This window comes from Salmo salar, chromosome 04 (assembly GCF_965601325.2).
Source record: "Salmo salar chromosome 04, fSalSal1, whole genome shotgun sequence".
Lineage (NCBI taxonomy): Eukaryota > Metazoa > Chordata > Actinopteri > Salmoniformes > Salmonidae > Salmo > Salmo salar.
This window is the reverse complement of record NC_138294.1, coordinates 33,828,826-33,843,291: the sequence shown is the minus strand read 5'-3', so window position 1 is coordinate 33,843,291 and position 14,466 is coordinate 33,828,826. Positions and strand designations below refer to the sequence as shown.

At 44.7% G+C, this 14,466-nt stretch overlaps 1 protein-coding gene across 1 annotated transcript in view; it reads left to right on the top strand.

Moving 5' to 3' along the window:
• The window catches only part of fhdc1 (FH2 domain containing 1), a 58,534-nt gene extending 46,200 nt beyond the window's left edge, over window positions 1-12,334 (top strand). The window contains exons 9-12 of the mRNA XM_014195572.3: window positions 3,483-3,553; window positions 5,160-5,277; window positions 5,723-5,887; window positions 6,138-12,334. Coding sequence (XP_014051047.2) covers window positions 3,483-3,553; window positions 5,160-5,277; window positions 5,723-5,887; window positions 6,138-8,438 — 2,655 coding nt within the window. The 3' untranslated portion in view covers window positions 8,439-12,334. The remainder of the gene's footprint in view (window positions 1-3,482; window positions 3,554-5,159; window positions 5,278-5,722; window positions 5,888-6,137) is intronic.
• The last annotated feature ends 2,132 nt before the right edge of the window (window positions 12,335-14,466 follow it).

Below are 14,466 nucleotides of genomic sequence, written 5' to 3'. Positions count from 1 at the left end.
GGAGACAGACACACTGGAGGAGACAGACACACTAGAGGAGACAGGCACACTGGAGGAGACAGGCACACTGGAGGAGACAGGCACACTGGAGGAGACACATAATGGAGGAGACAAACAGACATGTACAACACACACAGGAGAAGACACATATACACACTGGAGGAAACACACTGGAGGAGACACACAGAGAGACAGATTAGTGGAGAATCACTTTGTAAGCAAGCAGTGTGCAGGAATATCTTCAGGTTTCTTCTGGTCATGCTCACTTTAAAATGAAATGTCACCATTTGGGTGTATGAATCAGTGTGCTGACCTGTGGATCCTTTTGGCATTCGACCAGAGTACAGACACTCCCCACTGGGAACAAACTGGTTGAATCAACGTTGTTTTAACGTAATTTGTCAATGTATTGAGACATGGAATCTAGGTGGAAAATACATTGGATTTGCAAAAAGTCATCAACTGTTGTTTTGAGGGTAAAATTTCAATCACAGGATTATGTCATCATGGTTACTAATTTTCAACATAGACATACCTTGTTGAATTTGTATATTTGAAACAACTTCAGATCTTCAACGTTATATCCACTATCAGAAAAAATCTATAAACTGTGCAGCACCTCCTACTGGAGAGTTGATCTATCTACAGCCATCCATTTGCTGCATTCAAAGATAACCAACCATTGATAACTTGCACTATGCACTTCCAGGATTTTAACTAAGCCCAGCTCTGCTTAGCTTTAATATTTGTCACTGACTACTACCAATTTGTTATAGTGAGAATGATTTTTGAGAGATCTCTTAATAACTAAATAGATTCACTATTGTATTTTCAAGGGGTGGGTTTAACAGAACAAATGTTAAGTCATATATCATCAATGATACTATTTAGGCCTATATTAGGCCTTTTATTATTATTATTATTGAATTTGCAAAGTCATCAACAGATATTGTCTCAAGTCAACCCACGGTTCAACTAAAAATAGACAATGCATATGGGCCTAGGATTTCAAGCTTTGGTTGATTTTAAATGTAATATTAAACTTAATAATTAATATGTTGGACTCACATCTCCATCTCTAAGTAAAATAATAGGACTAAATCAAGTCAAACATTATTTAAAGTGTGTTTAAAGTTTGATTTGATTTAGTCCTATTCTTGAGATGGTTATTTCAACATATCAATTATTAATTTGTAGACAAACTGGAATTAAAGTCAGACTAAGTCAGTGGTACAAAAGATACAATTCCTTCAAATGTAGATTTTTGTTTGTGTGGACAACTAAGCACAATTCAATATCACTTTTGCGATGCACTTTTGCCTATTAACTTGTCCACAAGTTAACAAATGATATGTTGGATTCACGTCTCCAACTAAACCAAAAATATAATTTAAAGAATAGGATTAAGCCAGTGGCTCAGATGAAACTATCCAAGCATTAGATTCATTCCCTTTAAATGTTGTAATGGCCGTCGTAGTGATTGGACCAAAATGCAGCGGGTATGTGAACGCTCATCTTAACTTTATTTGAACACTACACAAAACAAGAAAAAAACGAACGACAGCTAGACAGTTTGCAGGCAAACCACAGCAGTGCAAAAACAACTTCCCACAAAAGACAGGTGGAAAAAGGGCTACCTAAGTATGGCTCCCAATCAGCAACAACGATGTACAGCTGTCCCTGATTGAGAGCCATACCAGGCCAACACAAAGAAATACAAAACATAGAACAATACCCAAAAACCCCGACAACACAAAACAAACACACCCCTGCCACACCCTGACCAAACTACAATAACAAATAACCCCTTATACTGGTCAGGACGTGACAATGTTGATATTTGTATTACAAATATAACTTTTGTAATACAATTAATAGCCTAAAGTTAGGATATTTTACAAACTAATGTAACAGTATTTATTCAACTTTAAAATGAGTAACACATCCAGAACCATGTTTTGAGGTTCCTGTAACTATAAATGTCTTATGTAATCATAGAAAGCGTGCATGTTCAAAATAGCATGCAAAGGTCGCAGGTCTGTGGAAATCTTCGCAGTTGCTATAATAATCTGTGCAGAATATTGAACAGCATTGATAACTTGCACTATGTACTTTTAATGTCATCTCAACTGCAATCCAGGTAATTCAGAGTTCAGAGCGAAGCACACAGAAACTAGAGGCTATGAGTAACTTCAAAAAGAATGGCTGAGCTGTTGATAAATCAGATTTTACGTGTCCATCTAAATCCTTTGTAAATCCACTCCGTAATGGCCTATCAACTTGAAACCGTTTAGGTTCATCAGAGACATTACCATGATGAACCATGTTAAGTTTGCCATTGATATCCTAAAAAATAAGGAAACTATTAACAATTCACTTTTTTGACAAAGTTACGCTAATGCTTAAAATATTCATAAAGAATCTTCTCATGGACTAAAAGTCAGATTCACTCCAAATTTGGTCTTTGGTCACAATAGTCCCTGCGTTGATGCATTCAAAGATGGCCACACTATACCAGTAGGTGCATATTAGCACATTCACTAATATGTTAAAATATGCTGAAAGTACACACAAAATGTGGAATGTAGGCCTATGGTGCATATCTTAACTTAGTTGAAAAGCTAAGGGATTGGCCAAAAGATGGTGAAGTTATTGACAAACCAAAACTCAGATTTTCCTTGTCCATTTAAACCAATCGACACCACAGTGGCCTATCAACTTGAAACTTATCATCGCTATCATTGCCGTCCCTAAACTGAACCATACTGAATTTGGTATTTATATTTAAAAAAACAAGGAAACTATTAACAACTCATTCTTTGCATGTGTAACGCTAATGCTCAAAATCATCTGCATTCATCTTATCCTTGTGAACCATACGTCAGATTCACTTCAGATTTTGTATTTAGACTCATTACATCAGTCTTTAATGGTTTTTGAGAAAAGATTGTTGCTGCATTCAAATATTACCGTTCTGTACCTATAGATGCATGTTAGCACATATGCTAATGCTGAATAAAGGTTGAAATCTTATTGATCAATATCTCATCCAAATATTACCAACATTTCCACGTTTAAATGTAAATGTAAATGTTAAATGACGTGGTGTGCCCAGTGGGTCAGAATTCAGTAGTTTGTTTGAATTAGTTTGTTAGAATGTCAGATGTGTGAATATGTCTTTTTTGACACAGAATAAGGAGAGGCTTTCCACAGATGCCCTTTCAACAGCAGAGAAGTTGTCACTTGTAAATATTGCATGACATTGATGTTTGAGTAAACAGAGGCCAAATGAGAGACATTTTGAATATTGCAGGAAGGATGGCAGATGTTTGTGTGTTTTTATTTTTTAAGGAGTCCTTATGTATTTTCAAGCTTTATTAAACAGAGTGGAAATTACAAGGGGTAATTAATTATATGGGTGTACATAACATGTAATAAAGCATTATACAAGGCTAATTATAATTCCTTTCCTATCTACTCAGGAGGCACAGAAGAAGGACGAGAAGCTGCTGAAGTTCCCTGAGAAACTTCAGGACATCCAGAGTGCTTCCAGGTAAAAAGTCCATCTTAATGCTCAGAGTTTGCACGTTTTATTTCCGAACACTCTGACATGTCAAGAACGCAGCATTTGCACTGCTTTCCTTTGACAAGAGTCTTACAACTAGTTCACCTAGAAGACTCCCAGTCAATTTCATACCCGTTATCTATGGATGCCCTATACCGTAAAAGCACTTTTATGGGTCTCTTTTCACAGTCAAGAACACTAACTCAGTTCCTGGAATGCTATGTGTAGCTTTTAGGTTCTTGCTTCAGCCACTGCTCTTAGAGAGCATTAGCATGATTATTCCCCTCCATTAGCCATATCAGTATATGTTGCCTTTATATGACTACTACTGGATGATGATTTGTGCTTAATGCTGCAGTCTAGTAACATTCCTGCAGCCCCACCCCAATCCCTTAGCCGTTTACCTAAACAAGTGGTGGGGTGTCCTGTTTGTTGTATTCTGAACTGCAGACTGCTGCTTTAATAAGACTGCAGCTTTAAGTCTGGTTACATTTCTCCAGCCGCATACCTCAGCTGTTTACCAAGTGGCGAGGTGACCACTTTGTTGTTTTTTGAATCGCAGACTGTAGCTTTAACGCCATAGAAAAAATATATGGTACAATACATACTCATAGTTTAAATCCAATCAAATGAAGAGGTTGATTATTGGCTAGAATAACAGCAGCACTGAATGAAATCGCAGATCCCTACTAACGCCATGAGTTGAATTTCAAATTAATTTAAGCTCCCAATGGCTCTGCACTGTTTAGGATGCATTATCTTCCCTTTGGCTGTCAAGCTCTTTTACAAGGTCACCTCTGCATGCTACAGTTCAGCTCTCCCTCTCTCCTGGTGTGCCAACAGTTAATGCTCCGCTGTGGATATGCTAACACATCATCCTTACTTCCAGCCTCTCTAACTGTCGTGCCTTCACCATTATCGAATGCACTGTAGATAGGCCTTTGCATTCAATGGTCAAATATAGACAAGTGCCATACATAACATGGTCCATTTCTGCCACAGTGAACCACAACATAGCAATTTCTAAAGCACCATCAATACCACTGACCGATACAAGCCAAGGCATTTCTGGGTTCAGGGTCAGCAGTACTTCAAGTCTCAGGAATACAAAGTCACATTTTATGATGCTGACATAGCCATCTGCTACAGCAGTCCACAACGTTTTAGAATCTTAAACTATTCACATTTATTATAATATATATAATATACACCATTTAGAATATGCTTTTATCTAAAGCACATACATTTTTTTCTTCTTTCTAACCAGGCAAGTCAGTTAAGAACAAGTTATTATTTACAATGATGGCCTACACTGGCCAAACACGGACGATGCTGGGCCAATTGTGCACCGCCCTATGGGACTCCAGATCACACTCGGTTGTGATACAGCCTGGATTTGAACCAGGGTGTCTGTAGTGACACCTTTAGCACTGAGATACAGTGCCTTAGACCGCTGTGCCATTCGGGAGCCCATTTTTTGGGTGGTCCCAGCGGGAATCAAACACACAACCCTGACGTTGCGAGCGCCACGCTCTAACAACTGAGCCACACAATGTATTTTAACAGGCTTTGGATGATTTGTATATCCCCGCAGAATATCAGTGGAAAACATCGAGTTGGAGTTCTCGTCTCTCTACGTCAGGACCAGATCACTGGAGGAGAAGGTCCAGAGTGACCCGGAGCTCCTGGAGCAGCTGGACCCCTTCCTGCAGGTGGGAGCGCATTCAGTCAGAATCTAATTTGGAAATTCTACTCTGTGCTGATTACGGCGCATGAGGGCGGCACACAGTGAAGGCATCCTTAGCCAGTTGTGATACCAAAACGGATCCTAGGGTGACTGTAACATGGCTTCAATGTCATGTGAGGTGTGTCTGTACATATAGTAGACAAATAAATGTATATCAGATAACTTACCACCATGATCTCAATTGGAAGAACACCCCATAAGCATAACAAATATGGGCCAATATGAGTCCATATGTATTTTGCATGTTGATAAGTGCTTACCATTCATACTATCCTACATCCCTGATATACAGTATCACCAAGCCCCCTGTTTTTGGTATTTTTTTGATGGTAATAATATGTTCAAATATGTGTTGTTTTTTATATATCTAATCTATGTGTCTGTCATCCATTGTCTGTCATCCCCAACAGAGCTCCACAAAGACCTTACAAGACCTGAAGAGGCGCAGGCTGGACCTGCGGAAGGAGGGAAATGCGCTTATTGACTTCTTCTGTGAAGACAAGGACACCTTCATGCTGGATGAGTGCTTCCGCATCTTCCAGGACTTCTGTCTCAAGTTCAAAAAGGCTGTCAAGGTGAGGTGTTTTTTCTTTAAATATTTCAATTCAAATCTTTTAAGTCTCTACTATGTAGTTTCAGATAAGTAACTCACGTTAACATGCATTGCATTTCCTGAAGTAACAAAAAATGATAAACTCTTTAAAAAAACATACTGATGTAGGTATATGTAAACATATAACAAAATGTGGAAAAAGTCAAGGGTCTGAATACTTTCCTGTACACAAAATGTTATTAATTAGCCCGTCCTTTCGCTATCTCTGTCAGGATAACCTGGAGCGGGAGCTGAAGGAGACGGCCAGGCAGCGGCGTCTCAGAGAGCTGGAGGAGAAGCGCTTTGCCTGGAATGCTGACCAGCAGCAGGCTGCCGGCGCTTGTAACAGCGGCTTTGGCCGCAGCAGCAGCGAGAACGACGTGGACATGCTCACCAAGGAGGGCCTACTGGACTTCCTCCAGCAGCGTCCCGCCAGCCCCCACAGCCCCCTGGGTCGTTCAGCCAGCGCCCGTCGCCACCGCCACACTGTGGCCGCCATGGCCGACCGCGAGCTTCACAGCTATCTGGAGCTGTTTGGCAGTGGCGCGGCGCTGCCAGCAGACTATGCCAACAAGTTCAACAGCCTGCCGCGCTCCGGCCGCACCCTCCAACGGAGAACCGCCCCCTGGCTTGTGTCCCAGGACGATAACCGCGAGCTGGGGAACGGGCGTCAGGTGCTGGCCACGTCACACCGGGCCGAGACAGAGCCCATCAGCCCCTTGGCCATGTACTCTTCCACAGGATTTAATGTCAATGAGGAACCGTATAACAATAATAACAACTACACGACCGTGTCCGAGGGGAGCTATCTGCCTCGCTCGTGTCACAACCATAACGTCTTTCAGAAGACTCCCAACCCCGGAGCGATCGTCACGGCACACATGAACGTCAGCGTGGAGAGGCACACACTAGTCCCGGGAATTCAACCGTTTGACCCCCCCAGTCCGAACAATAACACAAATCACATGCACTTTGTCGACCACGAAGACGTGGTGGTGACGGACTTGGAAAGGGAGAGGGAATCTCCAAAGACACTCATTTTGGATACTCCTCCTCCTTATCCAAAGAGTTTGGAAAGAGGGCCAGAGCCCGCGGTGTGGGAAGGTAAAATGGCGTCTTCTCAGTTTGTGGTGGGCCCACTTCAGAAGGAGGAAGAGGAGGACAGCAGCACCATCTCCTCAACCACCTGCGACACGACCCTCCCTCTTGACCCCTCCGTATCCAATAAGAAACCGGTTTTCTACATCTTAGACTGCACAGAAACGGACTGCTCCGTAGCGCTTGACTACTCTGAGATCGAAAGCTCGCCTTTAATGAAGGAAGGATTGGTCCCCGACGTAAAGAACACTGACTGCAACAACGTCCAGGGGAACCTTCAAGACCCCAGCTCGCTATCCTCCAACTCCAACTTTGATTCCACATCCACAAAAGATCAGTCCGTCTCCGCTTCCACAAATGAGATGTCGGCGTCAAAGTCCAGAGACGAACGTGCCCCATCCGTCGGCTCCTTCGTCACCACGGAAGAGGGGGACACAGATAGCTGGGACACGGCGGAGGGTAGGCAGGTGGGTGAGAAAGCTGTAGAGACGTATAGCCCTAAACCAACACACGCCAAGACCAAGAATGTGTCAAAAGTTTCCAAAAACAGCGGAGTGGGTCGCGGTGTCAGGATGTTGACCACCACTGAGAACCAGGGCATGCGGAAGGTGGTGCCCATCACCAAGCTCAGCCGGACTGGCAGCAATGCCAGGCGGGTGGAGAGACCCACCGGGAGCCATGAGGGTGCAGTACCCAGGCAGCCGCTCCGTGACAAGAGCACCCCAGCCAGGGGGAGGGGCGAGAAGATCAGTAGGCCCCCCCGCCACTCCAGCTTGCCCCCAGAGGAGACCAAATCCCAGGGGAGCGCCGGCCTATCAGGCTGGGCACGTGACCTCAACCCACGAAAGCCCTCCTTCCGAAAGCCCAGCGCCAAGCCGCTGAGGAACCTGCCCAAGCCACCGCCGGAGGCAAAGATGTGCCGCTCCACCATGAGAGCCCTGGCTGCCCAGGCCCAAGGTCAGGTTGGAGCACCCTCTGAGGCCATTGCTCCCGAAACACCTACCCACAGCTCCAAAACCCCATCAGCCACCCTGCCTGGCTGGGCCCGCAACACTGTGGCCTCCTCCTCTAGGACCACCAAGAAGGAACTCGCTCCCGCCCTCTCCAACCCCCCGACCCCCTCCAGGAGCCCCTCTCTCCTGTCCCGGAGCAGCTCCCAGAGTCAAGCACCCGCTCGGCCTCCAGCCGCCGCCACAACCACACCTCCTGCCAAAGGGGGACAGCATTCACCCCGGGGGGAGGAGAAGGAGAAGGCCCAAGGGGGTGGTCTGCAGAGGGTGCATAGCGTCAGGGCGTCAAGCCGGGCGAGCACCCAGCGTAGCGACACCCCCCCACCGCCGCCCACCCGCGAGCGCTCACGCAAGAGCAGCAGTTTCTCCGAGAAATCTGTACAATCCATTATGTCATGTAGGACCATCAAGCCCACCTGGAAGTAGAACTCAAATATAGTGGAGCTCGATTGGAGCCAGAGAGGAAGAAATGTACTATGGTTTTCCCCATGTACTGTAGATGGACATTTTGTGTCCTCTTTCATTAGCTACTCTAAGACATCCCACCTCATCCATATCAAGTCAATGTACAGGGCTCTGTCAAAACGTATTATATGAACTGCAAAATATAAAATGCACTCTATGTAACCTCTCTGTAGATAAGATTATTTTTTCGTGAGCCCCCGTTTGTTTTTGAGCATTTTTCACGGGGAGACAGAACTGACAAATGGCAAAATCCCCCTTTTTTCCTAGGAGCCTTCTTTGCCTGCTTTGTGGTCTTAAACTGTATGAAATACTGTATAATGACATGTCAAAATAGAAGAAAAATTAGAATGCTTTTTTTTACAGACCATTTTAAGATGGTGTTTACATGGTATTTACTTACAAACTATGTGGTAGTAATATTTTCTGGTACTCACCTCAAAGAATTCAACACTATTGGTAATTGACTGTTACCGAATGGTACATAGAGACACGTGTGTCAATGAATCTCGTAGAAACTGAAGTGTGATTACTATGCAATTATTAGATAATTACCATTTTAACAAGTACTTTCTAGGTAACTACCTGGTAAACAGTGACTGTAAAACGAAGTGTTACTGAAAAACCACTACTAAACATGTTTGAATGCTGCTAATTAGCTTTGACAATTTGGGGACTGTGTTAGTGTCTTCATTCAGGGTATGAGCTTTGTGAGACGCTGCCTTGCTGCTGTTGTGATTGTATCTTTGATTTCTGTGGTTCTCTACTTTCCTTTGCACAGCTAAACTATACAGTAGCCTGGAGTCCACACTGAATATCGCTCTGTTTTTCTATTGCTTCACTTCACTGATTTAGTGTGAGTCTGATCCATTAGGGTTCACTTGGAATTGGCAAAAAAGAGCTGGTCCAATCAGTGTCCTCTCAGATACTATGGGCGGGACAATAGTGAAAATAACTATTCAGGGCCTTATTCACTAGAAACCAATAAGAAACAACCGTTTTTGTTTTCCATTTGTACTAATGAGTACGACCCTGCTCTCAGTGTCATTGTACTCCTCAGCAGTTGACCACTGAGTTCCTTTCCTGCTCCACTGAAGTTATACCTCGGTTATACTTGACATTGCAGAAATAGTATATAGTAAAAAAAAAAAAGAAAAGAAATGCCCATAGGCCCTATTCAATCCAACTGGCTATCCAGGTTTCCGAGGTTAAGTTAAATAGACATTATAGCTGATGTGCTGCATTGTCTTGGACAAAATAATATGTGCAGTCAGACATTAGGAAACTGAACGAAATTTGAATTGTCAATAAAGAATGTTGTTTTTCACTTGTTTTGGAAACCAGGTTGTCAGGGTTTGATTGAATCGGGTATCCTATTGTGTACTGTATCAAGTACATTAACTGTTACTATTAGCAAGAACAGAAAGTTATTGAGCCATTATCCTCTGTTTATGATACTCCAGTTAGTCCTTTGGTATGATTCCACTGTAAAGTTTTACCTTTACCTCTTAGAATACAGTACATGTACTTTGTCATGCAATGTATTTTCATGTACTTGTGGTACTTTTGACATTTGTATTTATGTATCAATAACAAGCAATGTTTCTAAATGCTCTCGATAAAATGCCTCCATTCTAGCATTGAGTAGAAGTGCACACAAAGGAAATATTTTTCCTGCTATATGCTATACCTAGACCAACGCTAATGCTATGAAAAACAGCATTGAATATCTAGCTCTTCAGACTGAAGTAACACCCAACATGGTGTTGTTTGTCTCCGTATTTTGTCACAATAATCGTCTTTGTAATCCTTAACCTTTCTACTGTGAATGTTGTCATCTGATTTTTGTACTACATGACATTGTGTAATTGTGTTCCTTGACCGCCAATGGTTGTGATTCAAGTAATACTGTAGATTCTTCAGCCCTGCAATTGCTCCTCACTAGACTGATCCGTTTGTGCTGGCTTGCCCACTCCTATGGTCATTGGCAAGCCAGCACAAACAGATCTGGAACTAGGCCAGCTTGTCACACCACTTGCCTTTGAAACAGCATTGTGCCATTGACTTAAATAACAACAACTAGAGTACATTAACTTGAAGCTTGATGTAGCCGTCCCATCATCAGTAATGTCTCCTGAATTGTAAATCCTCCCTACATTCCATTGCACTGACCGAAATAGCTATTAGAATGGATACTACAAATCACGGGCTTAGCCGATTAGCCGTCCACTCTGTGTACATAGTGTAAAGACATACTATTTTTTATTATACGTAGAGCTTGCAATATGTTTACATGTAGCAAACTGTATATGGAGGCTTGGAAGTAGTGAAGGTGAAGGTGAGAGGAAATGCTTAACCAGACTTTTTCCTTTCTTGAAATTGTCACAATGAACAGCATCGTTGTTCACAGACCATACACTGAGGCGCTCAATTCAACTGGTCTTGAATCAACAAGTTCAATCTACTGTACTCTCTATACAGCTGTTGTAACATTTCTGTCTGTAACTCTCAGAGCAAGCCTAAATCAATCCTACAGGCCACATCCCTGCAGTAGGCCATTATATTTTTATCTCCCTGCTCTCTGCAATGCAAATGAAGTGAGGCAGTGAATGTCACAAAAGACCCAAAGGCCATACGTCAGCCCAGACGGGCTGCATCTCAAATGGCACCCTATAGGGCTTTGATCAAAAGTAGTGCATTATATTGGAATAGGGTGCCATTTGGGACGCTGGCCTACGACATGTCTAATGACTAAAGAGTGAGACACAATGCTCCTCTCTCTCCCTCTCTTTCCCCATCTACAGTCACAGTCAGAGTGTATGACAGATCCCCTCTCCGCCAGACTTAAAACAATGTCCAGTCTTTTACAAGGATGGCCCTTTACAAGAGCGGCCTCCCACATCTTATCGCACAATGTCTCCTGCTGCCGGGCTCATTTCATAGGGACATGTCGACAATGGGTGGTCTTGCATCAGAGCCACTAAAGACGGTGGGACTTCAATACAGAATGTCTCCCCTTGCATCCCCCCACCACTCTGCTGCCACTTCCTTGTTATGGGGTGGTAACCATGACAACCCAGTCCAGCAGGTCAGTCAGGACGCTGTGGGACTGAACACTAGCAGTGGTCTGTCTGACTAATAGCCTTAGCCTTTCTAAACTTAGGCCCGACTCCTAATCATGACAGAGCAGGCGCCTGGCAACCCAAAACGGTGTTGAAACATTTGTCCAATGTTGCCCAACCCAAACCAAATGGTGGCGATTAAGATTTTCCCTTTGATTGATTGATGTTGGTGGTTTTTCAAGCCAACTCAAGAAGTTGCACGCACACAATACAGTGACTTCATCCACAGTAGGCTACAGTTCATGTTCACTTTTAAATGTTGACCTTAAATTACAGTGTGAGCTATTGGCATGGATTCCTTAGGACCTAGGTGATGGTGGAACTGAAAGCAAGGAGGAATGTTTTCTTGCCTGATCCCAGATCTGTTTGTGCTCTACAGCCAACAATATGGTTGTTGTCATGGCCTGACAGCACAAACAGATCCAGGACCAGGCTTGGTGTTTTTTACTGTTTTAATGTGATTCTTTATGGGGATCAGACTACGCATGTCTTAGCTGGAATTCCCACCACTCTATATAGCTGCTCCACTTAATTGCCTTGGTTCTGCTTTGCTGCCTTCTTCTCCAAGTCACTGTCTTTGATGTTAATAAACTCAAACTTCTACATGGAGAACATTTCTGTAATCACTAAACTACACAGGACTGAATATTAGAATGTTATTCTACAGCACTGATCATTTAAAAAAATGATGATGTTAAACAAAATCAATAAAATCATCCGATGCTATGTCACTTTGAAGCCGTGAAGCTTTTTTCTCCGTCCTTCTCAGCCTTTTTCCGTCAGGAATGGACATTGCTGTGAATCTGAAACTTTGCGTGGCTCATATTGGTTTTTGTATGCATTCTACAGGGGGCTGTTCTAAGCAGACGCACTGAGGGCTGCGCTACAGCGTGCTAGACATTTAACACCCTTTCTCTCATCTGTTATATTAATTAAAGGGAGAGTAACCAATCATAATGTGGAATATGGCCAGCTGGGCAATGTTCAGTTGCCAATCGATCGCGAACGTTGAAGATAGAAATGCCATGAATAGAGACGATGTGATACCATATTCTACATGTTAGACAGGCATGTTTGTTCTACATAGCCTATTTCTATCGGAACGTTCCAAAACGTTGCATACTGCTAATCGCGCCCCTAGTCTTTACAACATGAAAATGTTGGCAAACGTTTTGGGAGAACTATCCCTTTAAGTAGTCTATTGGCATCTCCTGAATTCACAGCTCTGTCACATAACAGTGGTAAAATCTTTTACATTTCTGGAAAAATTATTATGGAGTGGCCTCCCGAGTTGCACGGTGGTCATGGGGTGGCGCACAATTGGCCCAGCGTCGTCTGGGTTAGCTACTAAAAAAGGATATATAAGGGTACGGTTAGGGTGCAAATTGTTCCCTGGGGTAAAAATAAAATCAAAATACACATAATATACCTTCAGAGGTACACATAATAATCTCACATTGTTACGATCGTCTGAAGCACTGGACCAAGGTGCAGCGTGGTAAGCGTACATCTTACTTTTATTTGATGAACACCGACAAAACAAAGAAAATACAAAACGAACGTAAAGTTCTGCAGGCTTCACAGCAGCTATACAAAAACAAGATCCCACAATCACAGGTGGGAAAAAGGGCTGCCTAAGTATGATCCCCAATCAGAGACAACGATAAACAGCTGCCTCTGATTGGGAACCATACTAGGCCAACAAAGAAATAGAAACCTAGATATGCCCACCAAAGTCACACCCTGACTTAACAAAATAGAGAATAAAAATGGCTCTAAGGTCAGGGCGTGACAGTACCCACCCCCAAAGGTGCCGACTCCGGCCGCAAACCTGAACCTATAGGGGAGGGTCCGGGTGGGCATCTCCTCTCGGTGGAGGCTCCGGTGCGGGACGCAGACCCTGCTCCGCTTGAGGCTCCCCCCACTTCCGTGGAACCGGACCGTGGATCGTCGCCGGAGGCTCCGGAGGCTCTGGACCGCTGATCGTCGCCGGAGGGACCGGACCGCGGATCGTCGCCAGGGACTCCAGACCGAGGACCGTCGCCGGAGCCTCCGGACCGCGGACCGTCGCTGGAGACTCTGGACCGCGGACCGTCGCCGGAAGCTCCGGACCGCGGACCGTCGCCGGAAGCTCCGGAGTGTCGCCGGAAGCTCTGGACCGTCGCCGGAGACTCCGGACCGCGGACCGTCGCCGGAGACTCCGGACCGCGGACCGTCGCTGGAAGCTTCGGGCCATGGATCATCTCTGGAGGCTTCGTCCCATGGATCACCACTGGAGACTTCGTGCCATGGATCATCACTGGAGGCTTCGGGCCATGATCATCACTGGAGGCTTCATGCCATGGATCATCCCTGGAGGCTTCGGGCCAGGAACCGTCGCTGGAGGCCGAGTGCGTGGAACTGGCATAGGACGCACTGGGCTGTGAAGGCGCACTGGAGGCATTGTGCGTAGAGCCGGCGCAGGATACACTGGGCCGTGGAGGCGGACTGGAGGTCTGGAGGATAGAGCTGGCACAAAGCGTCCTGGCTGAATACCCCCTGTAGCACGGCAAGTGCGGGGAGCTGGCACAGGCCGCACTGGGTTGTGCTGGCGAACTGGGGACACCGTGCGTAGAGCTGGCGCAGGATATCCTGGGCCGAGGAGACGCACTGGAGACCAGGACCGCTGAGCTGAAACAATCCGTCCTGGACAGATGCTCACCTTAGCACGGCAACTCCTGAAAGCAGGCACAGAACTCACCGGGCTAAGGGTGCGCACTGGAAGCACGGTGCGCACTGGAAGCACGGTGCGCAGAACCGGAAAACATGGTATCTGAACCGTGACCAACTCCTCATCGTAATTACAGGGAGTTGGTTCTTGTTCCCACCTT